We start from the raw sequence: 19578 nt of genomic DNA, 5'->3' as shown, positions 1-19578 counted from the left end.
TTAATCCCAGCACTCGGGAGATAGAGGCAGGAGGATCTCTGTGAGTACGAGGCCAGCCAGGTTCACATACCGAGTTCCAGGGCAGTCGGGCTACACGAAGAAACTATGTCTCTAAAAACAAAACACAACGAAAAGAACAAGAAGGCAAACGTAGACCCAATAGAGAGCCGAGCCACAAACTCAACCAGCTTGCCCAGCTTTCGCGCTGTCGGCCGGGTGTGGCCAGCGGCTGCTGACGCCTCACAGGAGAGCTACGTGGCGCCCCGCGGTCACCGCCGCTCTTCCCTGGGGGAGACGCCCAGCGGAACTTGCCCTTGATCCACCGCCAAGCGGCCGCATCCCTACACAGCGCGCCTCCTCCAAAATCACGTCCGACTACCTTTCTCCAGCTCGACCGGCCTTCGGAGCACTCTGCTCCCGGAAGTACCGCCCCGCCGGGTGGGAGGAGCGAAACGCGGCTCCCGGAAGTTACGGCCGGCAGGGTGGGCGTGGCGAGTCGCCGCACCCGGAAGTGGCGGCCCGCAGGCGGGGCTGCGGCTGCCACGTTGGAGCGGATCGTGGAAGTGGCCCTGGGCCGCGGAGGAGGGGCGGCGGCGGCGGCGGGTGCGGGGAGAGTCCGACGGTCGCCGGCTAACGCAGGACGGACAGGTCGCCGAGGTCCACCAGGTGTGTCTGCCGTTTGTTTCCTGCCCCTCGCCAGGTTCGGAGTCCGCTGCCGAGGCCCGAGGCCCGCTCTCCGCTGACGGCGCGCCCCTGTCTCGTTTCGGCCCCGCCGGGACAACGCCTGGAGTCGCCGCAGCCGGGTGATCGAGCCCGTCATCCTCCGCCAACGTTTCGAGGTTGCCCTGCTCCGGAGTGAGTTTGAGGTTAGGACCCTTTAGAGTCTGTGCACAAAGAGAGAGGTGCGATCCCCAAGGGTGAGGAAGGGAAACAGACCTCAGGATTGTTTCTTTGACTTCAGTTAGGTAGAGGTTTATTTTTTTTTTTATTGTGTTTGAACTGTTGCCAAATGTGAGGGTTTACCGATGGGAAACGAAGACTACTGTCATTTAACTGCGATTGTATTATTTAGAGTCAGCAGTCGCCAATCACAGCCTAAACCTTCAAAAGTGTATGCTTTTACCTCTGCTGTTATATTGAATTAAACTGTGAGGCATTTGTAAAATAATTGCCTGGACTTGTGGGTGTATAAACTTTTTCTGTGAGCTTGTAGAACTAATTCTGCAGGGTGTTTTTTTCTTTTTCTTTTTTTCTTTTTTGAAGTTGCAGGAGTGTTTTTGTTGTTGTTGTTTTTGTTTTGTTTCTCCAAATTGTTAAACTCTAGAAAGCCGGCACTTGCTGCTTTTGTTTACAATTGTAACTGTTAAATAAATGATTAGAAGCTTGCTCTTTTCCTTTAAATCCTGATTATCCAGAAGGTGGCTAAAATTTACTGCCCATTTGAGTAGTTCTGTCCTTGTTTCTCTCTTAATTATAGCTCCTAGGAAGATTTGTAGATTGAAAACCTTTGGATAATTGCTGTCTAATTGTGAATATGTTACACGTATATGGAGTTTGCAACTGTGAGATTTGAGATGCGTTTTGGATTTTACCCATTAGTTTTATGTAAACAGGTTCTTTCCTGAAACATGTAAGAGTAGACAGACATTTGTAAACTGCAAAAAGCAGTGGCTATCAGTCTTGGTATTTTTATTCCCCCTTGAAAGCATTGGGCTATCATCCTAGAAAAACATGTTTACACTGTAAGCTCATGCCTGGGTAGAATTTTCTGTGTAATTTCATGGGGTTCGAAAATTCCACATTAAAAACTTGTAACGTGATACTGTTAAATTAATTTCCTTTTGTTTCTTTCTCTCTTCTTCCCTCCTTCCTGCATTCTTTGCGATAGGGTCTCATGTGGCCCAGAGTGGCCTCAGACTCTCAGAATAGCCAAGGATGACCTTGCATTCTGACCCTCCTACTCTTAGCTCCCAAATTCTGGGATTTCAGGCATGTATCACCACACTAGAAGTGTTTCCTTTTTTGTAAGTTACTTTCACCTACTAAGGTTTAATCTTGTATATCATTTAGTTCAGCAACCAAGGCATGGTTGGTTTTTGACGTTGATTGAGTGAGGTGAGCCTGGAGAACAAATATTCCTGTCCTTAGTGAGATGTGCTGTTGTCCACATGCACGTTTACTAAAAATAGTGCCAGTAAAGGATTTGTATTCCTCACTAAGAGTCAAAGGTGTGGAGGCCATTACCTCTGACCTCTTCTCGCTTTCCGAGGTATGGGGTGGCTTCATAGTTGCAGAGTTACTACTGTTGACAGAATAATACTGTTGGGTTTTCATATTGCTTCACAAAACTTGCAATTTGAAAATCAGTTTAGGCCTGCCCTTCCTAGTACCCAAATCTAGCTGCTCACAATCACCTCTAATTACAGGGCCATGGCATGTGACTCCTGGCTTCTGCAGGTACCTGTAGGTACACAGACACAAGCACACATAAGAATAATTTTAAAATTAAGGACACCAGTGGAAAGAAGAAAGTTTTCACTTAAAATAAGTTCTTGTCTGGAACAGAATGTTCCTCAGATGTTATGTTTTGGTCTCTTTTTTATTGAGGGAAGTGAAGAAACACAGGGCCTTGGTGATTCTAGGTTTGTATTGTGAGCTGTATTCCCAACTCTTGGTTTTTTGTTTTGTTTTATTTTTTTAGTTTTTTTTTTTTTTTTGAGACAGGGTTTCTCTATATAGCTTTGAATGAAGCCTGTCCTGGAACTAGCACTCGTAGACCAGGCTAGTCTCGAACTCACAAGAGATCCACCTGCCTCTGCCTTCTGAGTGCTGGGATTAAAGGTGTGCACCACTACTGCTCAGCTCTTGATTTTTTTGGAACAGGATCTTATCCTGGTAGCTCAGGCTGGACTGAAGCTGCTGCTCTCCTGCCTCTCAGCCCCCTTGGATTATATACCTCTGTGTGCCACCTTGCCTAGTACTTAGATGTATTCTTGAAGACTTGTTGGGATAAAACCTTTAAGTTGCAAATTGAGAGCAAGAAGCGTTCTTAATAGGTGTGCCTTTTCTCCAGGCCCTTCAAATTGTGGTTTTGAAATAGCTGTTGTCAGTGAGTTTTTATTTGCTGTGAGCTAAGCAATGTTCTAAACACTCTTAAAACCTCATTTAATTCTCCCAACATATGATGTGACTAGCTTTATGGGAGAGGAACAAAACACTTATATGCAGTGACATGAGATGGAGAGCCAAGACTTAGGCTGAAGTTTAAGCGCATAGGGTGTGCGTTCCAGACCTCAGTCTACCTGCTGTGCTGTAGGTCCTGTCTGGCGGGTGATTGATAGACGAACAAACCGCTGTCCTCGCAGTGCTCATTTCCTGGTTTTGCTAGGGCTGTATTCTGGGTAAAATGGTCTTGAATGAAACACTGATGTACAGCGTGAATACAGTCACAGTACAGAAAAGGTACACCAACTATTAAGATAAGTTGTAATTGGGAAGCATGCATGGCTTCATTTAACCCTTTATATTCTAAGGAAGTTATTTGTAATTAAATAACTAAACATTTCTGAGAGGGAAATACTGTATCTTTGTAGCATTATGGTAAGTCATGTTTAATTTGATTCAGAACTTATTGCAACCATGTTGTATTGTAACACGGGGTTTTCTTTCATAGCTGGCACTGACCCTGTGTTCTGTACAGGTTAATAAGGGGAACTACTTTTGACCAGAACCTTGAGTCAGACACATGTAGGAACGCTTTGCGTTTCTACTTATGCCCCTGTGGTTATCTCTGTTACACATTAACTAAACACTTTGGAATTAGGCAGTCCTTGTACTTTTGCTGTCAGAGATACTATAATTCTAGCCAAGATTTTTTTTTGGGGGGGCGGGGTGAGAGGTTGTTTGAGACATGGTTTCTCTGTATAGCTTTGGCTGTCCTGGAACTCACTCTAAAACTCACAGAGATCCGCCTCCCCCATGCCTCCAAGTACTGGGGTTAAAGGCGTGTGCTACCACCACCTGACCCAAACTCCAGCTTAAAAAAAAAAGTACATGCACACACACACACACACACACACACACACAAAACTGTTTTTATTTTTAGAAATCACTCTGAAATTAACCGTTCCCCACCTTGCCAGTTTTTTTTTCTGTTCTTAAACATAAAGAGATCCTTTAAGTAGTTAAAAATTGTAAAAGTTTTATCCAACTCTAGTCATTTTAGCTCAATCTGGGTTCCAGTACATTTGGTTTTTTTTTTTTTTTACTTACAAACATTAAAAATTGAAACAAAACTTTTGTATATTTCATACATACCTCAGGCCACCGTAAGCAAATTTGGACTGTTTACCTACCATACACGTGCTTTGTTTTGACTTGTTTTCTCTTTTAAGTGAGGGTCTCACTAGGTAGCCCTGGCTGTCCTGGAACTCACTATGTAGACCAGGCTAACCCTCCAGCTTTTTTTAAAGACAGGGCCTTTTATAGCCAGACTAGCCTGGGACTCCTGATCCTCCTGCTTCCAGCCACCAAGTGCGGAGATTGCAGGCCTGTGTCACTGTGCCCAGCTTACCTAGTATACTTTCTAAAGTGAATTTTTTTCCTCTTTTGGTTCTTTTGAGAGGGTCTCATACAGCTAAGCTGGGTGCACACTTCTGTGTAGTGGAAGATGGCCTTGAGCTTGTCATCCTCTTGCTGTGACCTCTGCTGTGCTGATCTTACAGGTGTGTGCCATCAAGTCTAACTTCTAAAATGAGTTTCTTCTCCTCTTAACTTCATTGTGCATGACAGGTGCATTGTCATTGTTTCTTCCAATATTAATACTTTTATTTTTAAATTAAAAGTTATGTGTATGTGTGTGAGTGCTTGTGTGCAGATAGAGTCAGAGGACCACGGGGGAGGGGTCAGTACTACCATGTGTGTCACAAGATCACACTCAGGTTGTCGGGTTTGGCATCAGGCACCTTTATCCACTGAGCTATCTTGCCAACCCTTCCTTAGCATTTTTTTTTTAAACCTAAAACTTTTTTATTGTTGTGGTTGAGTTGAAACAGGGTCCCATATGCCTAGTCTCAGCAGGAAGCAGCTGAAAGAGAGAATGTCCATGAGCTCATGATTGTCCCACTTCCTCTGGAGGGCTAAGACCGTAGGACCTCGTGTGCTGCCACCCATGGCACGGACAGGTTGATCCTAGGGCCTCTGGCTTGCTAGCTTGCTTGGCACTCTACCCACTCAGCTGTATTCCATTGGTGATGATAGAACAATTGAATATCCGACATATAGGTAGTTACAAACAAGCTTGGAGTTTGGAGTTCAGCTTCTGAGATCAGTCTTGGCTGTCTCTTTGGAGTTTGTACAAATTATCTAACTTCCTGCACCTTAATTTTGTCATTTGTAAAATCTTCAAGTGGATACAATTTGAATGCAAAAATTCAAGTCTGAAGTCTTTCTCTGGAGACTAATAAAAGGAACTCGATCCTCTGAAGAGCAGTTGGGAAGCTGACAGATGTGGTGTAGAGCATCGGTTCACCTGACGGTGGAGCAGAAGGGGGTGGGAGGGTCTGAGGAGAGAGTGAGTTAAGAGTCCAGTGATGGAGGAATTTGGTTACTCCAGCAGTGAGCAAAGAAGTGCAAGTAGGAGAAAGTAGATAGCTTCTGGGGTGGACTGCTGGTGTGCATACACACGCCCGTACATATGCATACACATATGTCCACATGCTCACACACAACATATAATACATATACACTTACATACACAATATTACAGATACTCATTTTGTAGACACGCACAAACTATATATATATACTATATATTCTTATACATATGCACAGACACTATGTATATAGTGTGTGCTTGTATATATGAAATCTCCAAATAATGGATTAAGACCAACCACATCTTTGCTATCTGTAACTTTTAAATGATTTAAGTTAGCCAAACAAAGAACTTCAGATTAGTTCTCCATGCACAATCTAAGTTTTTTACTATTTCCAGAACGGCTAGTGAAATCAAAGTGATTTAAAAGTGCACTTGTAAATGTATATGTAAAGGAAATTTTTATTTTTTGTTTTTGATACAGGGTCTCTGTATATAGCCCTGGCTGTCCTAGAATTCTGTGTGGGCTAGGCTGGCCTCGAACTCAAAACTCCATCAGGCTCTGCTCTCCTGAGTGCTGGGATTAAAGGCAGACTGTACGAATCTGTAAAGGTTTTTTTTTTTTTTTTGGTGTTTCAAGACAGGGTTTCTCGGTGGCTTTAGAGGCTGTCCTGGAACTCGCTCTGTAGACCAGGCTGGCCTCGAACTCACAGAGATCCACCTGCCTCTGCCTCCTGAGTGCTGGGATTAAAGGCATACACCGCCACCACCTGGCTTGTAAAGGAATTTTTTAAAGATAGAAAACTAGGTGTAATACTACATCTCTACATTTCCAGCATGTGGGAGGCTGAGGCAAGAGGATTACTTGAGCTCAGGAGTTTAAGACTAGGCTGGGCAGCATAGTGAGTCCCACTCTCAAATAACAACACAGTAAAGATACTGATCTCAGTATAAGACATACATGTGCCCATGCTAAAAGGTATTAAGGCTAGACTCCTTATAAAGCTAAAATTCATATTTGACATAGATTTCTGTGACTATGAACTAAATAGCTGTGTGATAAGAAGGTTACTTCCCTGAAGCTGAGGAGATACCAGGAGGAACAGACGAACACTTGAATCCCTTCCTGGTAGGAGGCTGGGGAATCTTTGCTGTGGTTCAGGATAGATAAGAAGACAAAAAGTATGGACATGAAAGACACTGAGATACAGACATGAAACAGTGAAACAGTTTAGACAAGAAAAGTGTTGATTAAGGTGTTACTCTGGACCCTGAAAAACATATCATGCCTTCTTTAGGACCATGTAAAGTTCGGGAAAAATCCTCGGTAAGTTCCATGTATATTGGAGGGAGGGAGCAGAATACGGATTTAGGTTAGGGAAGCTACTTTGAAGAATGCTATAGTGATAGACACACCTACTTATGTACTTGCCAGAGCCATGAGGTGTACCCTTGAGTGTGGAGCCTAGTGTAAACTGAATGGTAAGTCAGTGTTGGCTCATGGATTGAAATAAGTGTCCTAGATGTTAGAGGCAGGGGGTAGTTATGGTAATGTACTTGCTAATGCAGTTTTTATTTTAATGTAAACTGAATGGTAAGTCAGTGTTGGCTCATGGATTGAAATAAGTGTCCTAGATGTTAGAGGCAGGGGTAGTTATGGTAATGGTACTTGCTAATGCAGTTTTTATTTAATGAACCTAAAACTGTTCTAAAGCATAAAGCCTGTTTCTTAAACAAATATTGTTACTAGGTTTTATATGTTTTTGCTGTTGTTGTTTTGGGAGACACTGTCTCACTATGTAGCCTTGACGCTCGATATATAGACCAAGCTGGCCTCAAACTCACAGAGCACCCCCACCCTGGAATTAAAAGCATGTACCACCATACCCAACTATTTATTATACTTTAGTTTATAGGTATGTATATATGCCTAAATGTATATGTACCATGTGCCTATTGATGTCAGAGGAATAAGTTGGAGCCCCTGGAACTCGACTTAGAGTGTTTTGTAGCCACTATGTGAATGCTGGGAACTAACCCTGGGTCCTGTACAAGAGCAGCAAGTGCTCTTAACCACTGAGCCGTCTCTTATGTAAGCTTAGTCAGAAGATTAAATGTGATAGCCCAACTTTTTTACTTGGTGTTGTGATAATCGAAGGCCTTGGTTCAGTCTCTAGCCCCAAAAGAAAAGTAAAATCAGAAAAGAAAAAGGAAAATGGGTAAGTATGTATGAACCACAATCATAGCATGAGATAGCAGGTGTCATTCTACCTAGAGAGATACAAAGCAGATAATATACAGAGCTAGCATTTTTTTCACCTATTAAGTGGGCAAAAATCTAAAAATGTGGTATTTCTCTCCAGGCAGGCTTAAGAGCAGGAGTTGGTCATGCTACTTAGAGTGTAAAAAGATTCATTTTCTTTCTTTTTTTTTTTTTTGTTTTTTTTTGAGACAGGGTTTCTCTATTGTTTTGGAGGCTGTCCTGGAACTCACTCTGTAGACCAGGCTGGCCTCAAATTCCCAGAGATCCACCTGCCTCTGTCTCCCGAATGCCCCAGCAACGGCGTGCACCACCAACGCCGGCCAAAGATTCATTTTCTACAGAAGGCAATTGATGATACTTGTAAAAATTAAAATGGAACGTGTCTGTTTATTTTTGATGATGTATAGGTGTGTGCATATCTGTGTGTGGGTATGTACCTATGAGTGCGGGTAGCTGGGGAGGCATTGGATGCCCCGGAGCTGGAGTTACACAGTAGGTGGCTGTGAGCTGCCTCATACGGTGCTGGGAACCAAACTCATCCTCTGAACTGCTAAACCCTCTCTCCAGTCTTGGCATTTATCTTTAACCTAGCAATTTAGCTTCTAGACATTTATGACCATTCTTGTCCGGAAGTAACATAGATGTGTGGCTGTTTGTTTGAGCTTTGTGAAGATGGTGAACTACATAATTAAATTTATAATTAAATCATGGTTACTTTACAATAAGATAATATTCCCTGAAAATTTATTTATGGAAAAGTAACAGACGTGAAAAATATGACTTTAATGAGAATATATAAACAAGTGGCTTTAAATCTTTTTTTTGTTTTGTTTTGTTTTTTTGTTTTTCGAGGCAGGGTTTCTCTGTGGCTTTGGAGGCTGTCCTGGAACTAGCTATTGTAGACCAGACTGGTCTCGAACTCACAGAGATCCGCCTGCTTCTGCCTCCTGAGTGCTGGTATTAAAGGCGTGAGCCACCAACGCCGGTGGCTTTAAATCTTGAAGTGACAAATTTTTTTAAAGTTTCTGCTTTAATCTGTAGTACACCTGTTTCATTTTAAAATTAGTATTATCTTATTTTTCTTTACCTATTTATTATTCTCTGTGTGTGGATATTTTGCCTACATCTATATCTGTGCACTATATGTGTGTGTGTGCCTAGTGCCCATAGAAGGCAGCAGAGGATGTTGGATTCCCTGGAACTTGAGTTACAGATGATCATGAGCTGCCGTGTGTGGCCTGAGAATTGAACCTGTTCCCTCTGGGAGCACAGTCAGTGCACTTAACCACTGAGCCAGCTCTCCAGCCCTGTTGTTACTGTAGGCAGGATCTTATATGATCCATGTTTAACTTACAGTTCCAGTCCTCGGGCTTTGGTCTCTCACCTGGTCTGAAGTTACTGAATTAATTAATTAATTAATTAATTGAGGTGGGGTCTCACTCTGTAGCACAGGCTGTCCTGGAACTCACTGTATGGTTTCTGATGGCATTGAACACTGTATGATTCTCCTCCAGCTGTCTGAGTGCTGGGCTTATAGGCGTACATTATCACGTCTGACTGTAAGATGTTTTTAAAACCATTTTTTATCATTGAGTAATCCTATCCCAGAAAGATCCACCTTTATTATGTTGATTTCCCTACTCCTGATAGGGTGTCTCATGTCAGTTTGAAAAGGGCACATACAACTTTGGTTAATTTTTGTTTTCTTATTCTTTTTATTTTTTTAATTTTGAGACAGGGTTTGTCTGTGCAATAGTTCTGGTTCTCCTAGAACTTGCTTTATTGGCCGGGTTGGCCATAAACTCCCAGAGATCTGCCTGCTGGTGCCTTCTCAGTGCTGGGATTAAAGGCATGCACCACCATGCCCGTCACTTATATTTTCTTGCAGGGCATCTCACAGGCTGACTTTTTAGTTAAAGGACTATGCATTGAGCATCCTTAATTGAAGCATCTGAAGAGTTTCATATTTTGAAAGATCTTAAATTTTATACCTTGGCATGCTCCGCTGTAAGGTCTAGAAAATACTCCTTTATCAGAGAAACTGGAAATCTGAAGTGTGTCTGGTCCCTGTCATTTCAGCTGTATAATCTATAAAGAATTAGAATAATACAATATTTGTCCCAAAATAGTCCCATGGTTTATGTCTAATATTGAACATTTCCAACAAACAATACATTTGTGTTATTAGTACTTGGGTATTACTAATATTCTAGTGATTTTTAATCTGTTATGTGCTCAATATATTTCTCTGTCAAATGTTTGTTTTAGCAGAATGAAGTTAAAGGAAATAGATCGTACAGCTATGCAGGCATGGAGCCCTGCCCAGAGCCATCCCATTTACTTAGCCACAGGTAAGTTCAAAACAGAAGACAGTGGTTGGCTTCATCTCTGAAAAGCTTCCCGTTCTCCAGCAAGATACCTCCATCCTCCCTATCACTTCATATGGTGGCCTTCCTGTGTTCAGTGTGGAACTTCATAGCATTGGTCATGTGTGACACATGCAGTATCTTTTCCAGCGCCCACCAGAAGTTAGAATAGCAAATGACATAACAGAGTTTCAGTGAATTACAAGCAAACTCAACAGAAACACTCTTTAAATAAAGAGGGCTTTGTGCAGAACTTAAAGCAGATACAGTACATCGTGGGGCTGTTTCTCCAGAGAGATTGTAATCTGCAGCCTTTAAAAACTTACCTGTAACTCCCCTCTCTCAGATGTTGTCTCCCAGCCCTGTGCCAAAGTCTTACTGCTGTAGTAACATGCTCAGTGGCATATGTGCTGCGGTTTCAGCAGCAGATGTTTTCATGACAAGACAGTTAAAAGCATGCTTCTTTCTCTTTCATGCCACTTTCCGAGTCTTTTATTTTGCACATGTAGTTACCATACTTGTATTTTCTGTAGGAACATCTGCTCAGCAGTTAGATGCAACGTTTAGTACCAGTGCTTCCCTGGAGATATTTGAGTTAGACCTTTCGGACCCATCCTTGGACATGAAGTCTTGTGCTACTTTCCCCTCCTCTCACAGGTATGAGATTCAGCCTTAAGGTCACATTATTATCTAAGCATGCCTTGGGGTAGATGGCTTTATTTTATTTTATTTACTTTATTTTATTTTTTGAGGCAAGGTCTCCTGTAGCCTAGGCTGGCCTGGATCTCACTAGCAGCCAAGAATGCCTTGAACCACTGTTTCTCCTGCCTCTGTTCTGTACTATGGGTGCTAAGATCATGGGCAAGTGCTAGCACTGCTAGTGTATGCAGTGCCTGTGACTGAACCCAGGGCTTTGTGCAGGCTGTGCGAGCACTCTACCAAAGGAGCCACACCCCAGCCCTGTGCTCTACCTCACTTGAAGGAATAATGGCGGTGACATGAAGCATGTGAAAAATTGTACCAGTGCATTTTTATGAAGTCAAGTGCTTACATGTCCTAGTGAATGTTTCATTGCTGTTCTGTGTAGTATGGCCGTAAGGCTCCTAACCCCCTTCTTTCCTCACTGTGGTAGAGGTTTTGCTTGTTTGTTTCTTTTCCCTTATAAAATGTATGTATGAATAAAGAAGGGAGTTTATGTATTTTTTATACACACATAATTTGTTTTGTTTAAGACAGGATCTCTCTCTCTGTAGTCTTGGCTGTTCTGTGTAGACCAGGCTGGTCTTGAACTCACAGAGATCCTTCTTGCCTCTGCCTCCTGAGTGCTAGGATTAAAGGTATGAGCCACCAACACCTGGCCCAGTGTTTTATTTTCTAAGAAAGCAGTTGATTAGCTCTGTTGTGCAGCTGTACAAAATAAATTTTGGGAATATTAAGTAACGTGCCCAGGGTTGTACAGATAAAGTAATTTTTAAGTTCAAGTAAACTTTCTATACTGTATTACTCTGCAGAGTCTTAACTGTTTAGCGGTCAGGAAATCAAATATAAATACACAAGTAAATATTAAGATTCTGTTTTACTGAGGATACTGTCAGCAAGAGTTAAAGAGAAACTACAGCATACATAGAAAGATCAGACAAGAATATAATTAAAGAGTATTTGGACACTTATTTAATTCTAAGAATGAGTTGTTTATTTTCTCCTTAAGGTACCACAAGTTGATCTGGGGACCTCATAAGATGGATTCCAAAGGAAATGTTTCTGGAGTTCTGATTGCAGGTGGAGAAAACGGTAGCATCATTCTTTATGACCCTTCTAAGATCATAGCTGGGGACGAGGAGGTCGTGCTGGCACAGAAGGACAAGCACACTGGGCCTGTGAGAGCCTTGGACGTGAACATTTTCCAGGTTTGACTTGCTTGATGCTCATTCATAGTTGATGCTCATTCATAGTCCTTACTTCTTTTGAAATAACTACTAGCTGGGTGGTGGTGCACGCCTTTAATCCCAGCATTTGGGAGGCAGAGGCAGATGGATCTCAGTGAGTTCTAGGCCAGCCTGGTCTACAAGTGCGAGTTCCAAGACAACCAGGACTACACAGAGAAACCCTGTCTTGAAAAACAAACAAAAAAACAAAAGAAACAAAAAAAGACAAAAAAGAAGAAAGAACTACTAGGCTTCAGTATTAGGAATGAAAGGTACAGACTTACTCCTCTATAGTTTAGAGTTCAGTTTAGGAGCTAGGCATAAACATGGAGGCACACGCCTATTACCTCAGCACTTGAGGGGCGCAGGCAAAAGGATCAGGAATTTGAGGCTAGCTCCAGCTACATGGTAAATTCAAGGCCAGCCTATGCCACATGAGACCCTGTCTCAAACAACAGCAACAACAAAAGCCCCGGGGACTGAAGAGATAGCTCAGTTGGCAAAGTGCTTGCATATGTGAGCAGAACAACGTTCATTCAGTCCTCAGGACCCTGTGGAAGTGCTGGGGTGGCAGCTTGCATCTGTGATCTCAGTCCTGGGGAGGTGGAGACAGGAGGACCCCTGGGGCTTGCTGGCCAGCTAGTCTAGCCCATTTGGTGAGTTCCATGCCAGTGGAGGTGGACAGTGTTTGTTTCTGAGAGTGACATCTGAGTTGTTCTCTGACCTCTGTGCACATGTACACAGGTGCGTGAACATGCACATTTCACATGCTGACTCACCCAACCAAACCCGAGTAAACAAGTAAAACCTGCCCTGAGCAAAGCTGCGGGGAAGACATTCAGCGATAGGCTTGCTTGTATTAGAAGTCTAAAATGTCACGCCACCTGCCTGGACACCTTTAGACATTAGGAGGCCCAGGGTTTGGAAACTGTAAAGCTTAAGATAGGCCAGCTCATAGAACCCATTGGTAGAAGTTTATGAGCATGAAAAGTAACCAGTGAGGTCAGTTTGTGAAGCCTGTTAGTTATTCTTGTACTTCTTACCAGTTTAGCATCGTTTTAGCCTAATGGGCTCGATGTAGAAATCCCTGCAACAAAACCATGTGCCTGTGAGCCAGACGTGTGTGAAAACGGTGGCAGGCTTTATTTAGCTCATGAACTAGACACGTGTGTGACCAGCGGCAGGCTTTACTAGATCTGGCTGCTGCCTGTGAGGCGCCCCGAGAAAGACACTGTAGCTGTAGGATATGTGTCTCTGAGAGCAGGAATTGGTGACTGCTTTCCTTCCATAGTCACATTTTCTCCCAGAGATGCAGAACCACAAACACCTGTCCCTACATGGTTGATGTGCTTGTCTTTAACATTGTAACCACAGACTGCTCTTTTTTAGATGTATTGCTTTAAAATAGTTTCATTGTCAGTAGACATACTTCATTTGGAAAGTTAATACTGTTTCTCTAAAAAAGTTAACTTTGATGAAGAATTATGGATAATTAGGAAAACACACATGTGATTGTTTTGAATCAATGGAAAATTTATGTATTAAAGCCAACATTTTAGTTTTTAGTTATTCTGAGTTTTCAGTTATTTGATTATTGTTTCTTTTTGCAGACCAATTTGGTGGCCTCTGGTGCTAATGAATCTGAAATCTACATTTGGGATCTAAACAATTTTGCAACTCCAATGACACCAGGAGCCAAAACACAGGTATGATGCTAATTGTTGTTCAGTGTAATCAAAGGAACCAAAAGTTGATCTTTTAAATGTGTTCATATTGGTATTAAGTTTTTTTTAAAGCAAACCAGTGATTCAATATCATTAATTTCCTGTGGCATAGTAAAGTATTGATAAATAGGTTTTTCTTATAAGGCACAGGCTGGAGGATTGCCTTGAGTTTGAAGTCAGCTTGGAATACAGAATGAGACTTTATCTAAAATAAAATGTTTCTGGGTGTGGTAACACAGGCCTTTAAACCTAGCACTCAGCAGGCAGAGACAGGCAGGTCTTTATGAGTTCAAGGCCAGCCAGGTCTATACAGTGAGTTCCAGACCAACTAGAGCTACATAGTAAGCCCCTGTCTCAAAAAATAAAATATAGCTTTTCTACAAGGTATCTCTTTGTGTGGATTCCCAGTTTTACTGGCTGTTGTAACTGCTTCTACCATTTTGAAGTCTTGAAAAGTGACTTAATGATAGCATATTGCCTACTACTTATAAAGGCATTTTTTTCCTGGTAGTCCAGCCTGCCATTTTTTTTTCTGCCTAATTATAGGTCACATTCACCAGCCATCAGTTTTGTAGTTTGTGTTCTATCTTGCAACAACTGCAAATAAAGAAACGACTTGGTTTATTTTATAGCAAGAACTCAACGAATGCCTGTTGGATGAGACAACTTTTTTTTTCCTGAGACAGGGTTTCTCTGTGGCTTTGGAGGCTGTCCTGGAACTAGCTCTTATAGACCAGGCTGGTCTTGAACTCACAGAGATCCACATGCACCATCACTGCCCAGCTGAATGACACAATATTAAACAATAAATATATAAAGTATTTGCAGCTATGAAGATCAGTGTTTTAAACAATATGGCACATATTATGGTTGTATGAATAGAAAGGAAATTTGTGGAATAGATGAATATAATTTTTAAGTAGTAGATTTTTTTAAAAAGCTAAAGGAGCAGGCAGGCATGATGGTATACGCCTTTAACCCCAGGACTGGGGGAGCAGAGGTTGATGGATCTCTGTGAGTTCCAGGCCAGCCAGAGCTACATAGTGAGACCCTGTCTGTCTTACAAAAATAAATGAAAGAAAGAAAATGTAAATAAAGAAGCAAGACTAATGATTAAATTTAATTTTTAATTTTTTAGGGAACTTAGTATATAGACTCAGGCTGACCTCGAACTCAGAAATTGGCCTGCCTCTAGAGTACTGGGATTAAAGGTGTGTGCCATCACACCTAATTTATAATTAAATTTGAGTACAGTAATGTCCTAGTTACTTTCTGTTGCTGTGATTAAACACTGCCCAAAACCAACTTGGGCGAAAGAGCTTATGTCGCTTACATGTTCTGATCACAGTCTGTCATCCAGGGAGGTTGAGTGACTTGCTTCTCCTGGCTTGATCACTTGCTTTCCTCCTATAACCTAGACCCACCTGCCCAGGTATGGTACCCCCCACGGTGAACTGGGCACCCCCACATCAGCCAGCAAACAGAAAGTGTATACAGAGCCCTCAGAGCTGACTGACACAGGCAGCTCCTCGGTTGAGGCTCTCCCTAGGGACTCCAGTCTGTCCACTTAACAAGACTAACCAGCGCGCCATGGAATGGTTTCTAATGGGCTGTTCCTCAATAGCCAGCAGAAGACATCAGCTGCATCGCGTGGAACAGACAAGTGCAGCATATTTTAGCATCAGCAAGTCCCAGTGGCCGGGCAACCGTGTGGGATCTTAGAAAAAACGAGCCGATCATCAAAGTCAGTGACCACAGTAACAGGGTAAGTGTCCGGTTGACTTGTGATGAACATGAGCACTTGTGCTGTAAGTGCCCTGGGGCTTGCTTCAAGAAATCAAAGTTTTGGAAAATTAAAACCCAACTTTTTATCAGTTGGTTAATAGTGGGACGAATGCCCCCTCCCCCTTAATGACAATAATTAAATACCCAATAAACCATGTTGGATATGTTTTTTACTTTTTTTTTTCAGTTTAAATTTAGATTAGAAACAAGGTTGCTTCACAAGTCAGTTCCAGGTCTCTCTCCCTTTCCCTCCCCTCCTCCCAAGCCCTCCCCCCAACCCCCCCATTATCCCCTCATTCCCCCAGGGAGGGTGAGGCCCTCCATGGGGGTGTCCATAGTCTGTCATTTCATCCAGGGCAGGGCCTAGACCCTCCCCCCAAGAGTTCAGGGTGAGAGTGCATCTCACATTGTTGGATGGGAGTCCAAAGTCTGTGTGTATACTCAGGATGAGTACTGATCTGCTGCCCAAGGCTCAATAGATTACCTAGGCCTCCTCACTGACACCCCCATTCAGGGGGTCTTGATCAGTCCCATGCTGGATTCCCAGGCTGATGCCTGGGATTCAAGAGTTAACCTTTGTCAGGTCAGCTGTTTCTGGGGTGTTTTTTATCACTTTATTTAGTAATTTTTTGTACGTGTGTGTATGTGTGGGTGCATGTGTGCCATGAAGCACATGTTGAATTCAGAGAACAGCTTTCCATCAGGTGGATCCCACAGATCAAACTCAGGTTGAGGCAGACTTAATGACAGGCACCTTTGTCCTGTAAGCCATCTTGGTGGCATGATATCCCTTCCTTCCTTCCTTCCTTCTTTCCTTCCTTCCTTCTTCCCTACCTCCCTCCTTCCCTTCCTTCCTGTTAAAACTTTAAAGATACTTTTTATTGCGTTTATAGGTTTGGTTTTGGTTTTGGGGGTTTTTTTTGGTGGGTGTGTGAGAATTCAAGTCCCATTGTGCACTTTCCTGCTAGTTCAAGGACAGCTTGCAGGACTTGGCTTCTCTCCTCATACCATGTGGGTCCCTGCTTGAGATTAAAGTTAGGTCTTCCAGGTTTGGCAGCACGTGCCTTTATGTGCTGAGGCATTTTTCCCACCTTGGTTAAAGACTGTCTAAAACAAGAGTGCCTAAGTCAGAATGTGTAGATCATTTTAAAACAATTAAAAAGAGCCTTCCTCCAGATTACTATAGTTTTAAGTGGACCAGACTTTTTTTTTTTTTTTTTTTGGTTTTTCGAGACAGGGTTTCTCTGTATTGTTTTGGAGGCTGTCCTGGATCTCACTCTGTAGACCAGGCTGGCCTTGAACTCACAGAGATCCGCCTGCCTCTGCCTCCCGAGTGCTGGGATTAAAGGCGTGCGCCACCAACGCCCGACGTGGACCAGAAATTTTAAAACACAGGTTTCAGAGGAATAAGGCATCCAAAAATAATTTTAGTCATTATGTAGAATATTTATTAGAATCTAAACTTCTGTGTCATTCCCAGTACTAACTAGTAATTGGATAGTAGTTATTGCTTAAGATACTATGTTTGATTTTTGTTTTTGTTTTTTGAGGAAAGATAGGTTTTTTATTTTTAGTTTTTAATTGAGAATTTTTATTTTCATTTTTGAAAGTGTTATATTTTAAGTTAGTATAAAATCATTCTCTTAGTTACAGTATTAATAATGAATTTCATTTCAGGTAATAGAATTATTTTGAGTTGAATTGCTCTATGTGTCACAAGTAGATGAATAGAAACCACCCAAAGGCTCTACTTCCAAGACTCTTGTTTAAGGCTGTCTGGTAACATTTAAAAGGTTTGGCAGTAGTCTGCCCGCTGCTTTTTCCTGTTCATTTCAGTAGTGACATAGTCCTCAAACTGAAGCTCTGCTCTTCAGAGAGTAACCTGGTTGCTAAGATGTGGGCCTTCCCCGTCTGCAGATGCACTGCTCTGGGCTGGCGTGGCACCCTGATGTGGCTACGCAGATGGTCCTAGCCTCTGAGGATGACCGATTACCAGTGATCCAGATGTGGGATCTCCGATTTGCCTCCTCTCCTCTCCGCGTTCTGGAAAACCATGCCAGGTACCATGCTGCTGTTTCAAGGAAGTTCATTGCTTCATGTTTTAGTTAATTAGATAGGTAATTAGATAATTAGATCAGTTATATCATGAATCCTTTGTTAAAACATTTTCCACCACTTACTTCAAATAATTAAGCCAGGCATAGAGATGTGTATCTGTAATCCCATCATGCGGCACTTAGAGGCAAGGGGGGGTCAGGAATTCAAGGCTATCCTCAGCTACATAGTTCATTCAGGAAACTAAAATCACCTAAAATAGATGTTAAACATTTGAATATGTCAGTTCTTGACATTGATTATACAATAAGGTCCATATTAGTCATCAAGCCTAAGAAAATTTAATGCCATATAGCAACAGTTTAGAAACTGGTTTGATTCTGTTTCCATTTTACTTTAAAAGCAAACGGTTTTGAGAAATTAGGTGATCTGCTTCCAGTTTCCATTAATATGGTAATTTTCTCATGTTTTAGTGTCTTTGTATTTCATTAATTTGGCAAATTTTCCATTATTGATACTTAGGTAGTAGCAAATATATGTAAATGTGTTTAAATTAGAAAATATTGTATTAGTTTCTAGCCTGGTATTGGTGGTGCACGCCTTTAATCTCAGCACTCGGGAGGCAGAGGCAGGTGGATCTCTGTGAGTTCCATGCCAGCCTGGTGTGTGTGTGTGGGCCGTGGGCTGCTATACCTGGCTTGGGTGTGTGTGTGGGGGGGGGTGTGGTGTGGGCCGCTATACCTGGTTTTGTGTGTGTGTGAGGGGGCTGTGGGCTCACATACACCACTTCCCATGCTGTGGAGGTCAGAGTAGCCTGTGGTACTCAGTGTCTCTCACGGGACCCAGAGATTGAATGTAGGTCATAGGGCTTGGCCTATATGTGACTATACTTTGTTCTCATTTGTTCCTCTCTTCTGCCTGTGTCTTTTTTAATAGGGGAATTTTGGCAATTGCTTGGAGCATGGCAGATCCTGAATTGTTGCTAAGCTGTGGAAAAGATGCTAAGATTCTGTGCTCCAACCCTAACACAGGAGAGGTAGGAGGAGGAATGTTCCAACCTTTCAATACTCTTAATACTGTATTCTACCTAAATAAGACATTTCCGTATGGTTTTAAGCCCATGATTATAATTAAGACTATTGCCGGGCGTTGGTGGCACACGCCTTTAATCCCAGCACTCGGGAGGCAGAGGCAGGTGGATCTCTGTGATTAGGCCAGCCTGGTCTACAGAGTGACTTCCAGGACAGGCTCCAAAACAATACAGAAACCCTGTCTCGAAAAACCAAAAAAAAAAAGACAAGACTGTTGGAGGAGAGTCAGATCTGACGGGAACATTACCTAGGCTCATCTCATTCTAGAATTAGTCTTCCTGTATTGGAACTTAGATTTTACTTGCTGCCTTTAAAAAATGATGTATTTTATGGGCATTGGTGTTTTGCCTGCATGTGTGCCTGTGTGAGGATGTTGGGTCCTGGTGTTAGTTGTGAGTTGCTGTATGGGTGCTGGGAATTGGACCAGGGTCGTCTGGAAGAGCAGCCAGTGCTCTCGACTGCAGAGCCATCTCTCCAGCCCCTACTCCCGGCCGCGTGCCTTTGCCTTTTGTCTGCTGCAGTGCATCGTTGCAGGAGCTTTTGTACGTATTTTGATGGAAACTAATGAGTAGCTGGGGCTGGGAATGTGGCTCAAGTCAAATGCTTGTACAACACCTGAGAATCCTAGCTTGATTTCTAGCACCATTAAAAAGAGTCTTTAAGCTGGCAAGATGGCTCAGCAGTTAAGTCTGGAAACCTGGATTTGCTTCCTGGAACCCACATGAACAGGATGCAGTGACTACATGTGTAACCTTAGCATTCCTACAGTGAGG

The 19578-nt window shown here is 42.6% G+C and overlaps 1 protein-coding gene across 20 annotated transcripts in view; it reads left to right on the top strand.

Annotated features, from left to right (window-relative positions):
* Window positions 1-531: 531 nt before the first annotated feature.
* Window positions 532-19578, top strand: part of Sec31a (SEC31 homolog A, COPII coat complex component) — a 54570-nt gene continuing 35523 nt past the window's right edge. For 15 of the 20 annotated variants that reach the window (XM_040747501.1, XM_040747498.1, XM_040747497.1 and 12 more), the window contains exons 1-8: window positions 727-866; window positions 10128-10210; window positions 10759-10882; window positions 11934-12132; window positions 13761-13856; window positions 15499-15639; window positions 17577-17719; window positions 18651-18750. In XM_040747501.1, coding sequence (XP_040603435.1) covers window positions 10132-10210; window positions 10759-10882; window positions 11934-12132; window positions 13761-13856; window positions 15499-15639; window positions 17577-17719; window positions 18651-18750 — 882 coding nt within the window. In that variant the 5' untranslated portion in view covers window positions 727-866; window positions 10128-10131. Of the gene's footprint in view, window positions 667-722; window positions 867-10127; window positions 10211-10758; window positions 10883-11933; window positions 12133-13760; window positions 13857-15498; window positions 15640-17576; window positions 17720-18650; window positions 18751-19578 lie in introns of those variants that run through there. The other 5 variants (XM_040747484.1, XM_040747487.1, XM_040747485.1 and 2 more) reach the window with 5 other exon arrangements.

This window comes from Mesocricetus auratus, unplaced genomic scaffold (genome assembly GCF_017639785.1).
Source record: "Mesocricetus auratus isolate SY011 unplaced genomic scaffold, BCM_Maur_2.0 Super-Scaffold_100006, whole genome shotgun sequence".
Classification (NCBI taxonomy): domain Eukaryota; kingdom Metazoa; phylum Chordata; class Mammalia; order Rodentia; family Cricetidae; genus Mesocricetus; species Mesocricetus auratus.
Note: the sequence above shows the minus strand (reverse complement) of the source record. Positions and strands in the feature narration are given on the sequence as shown.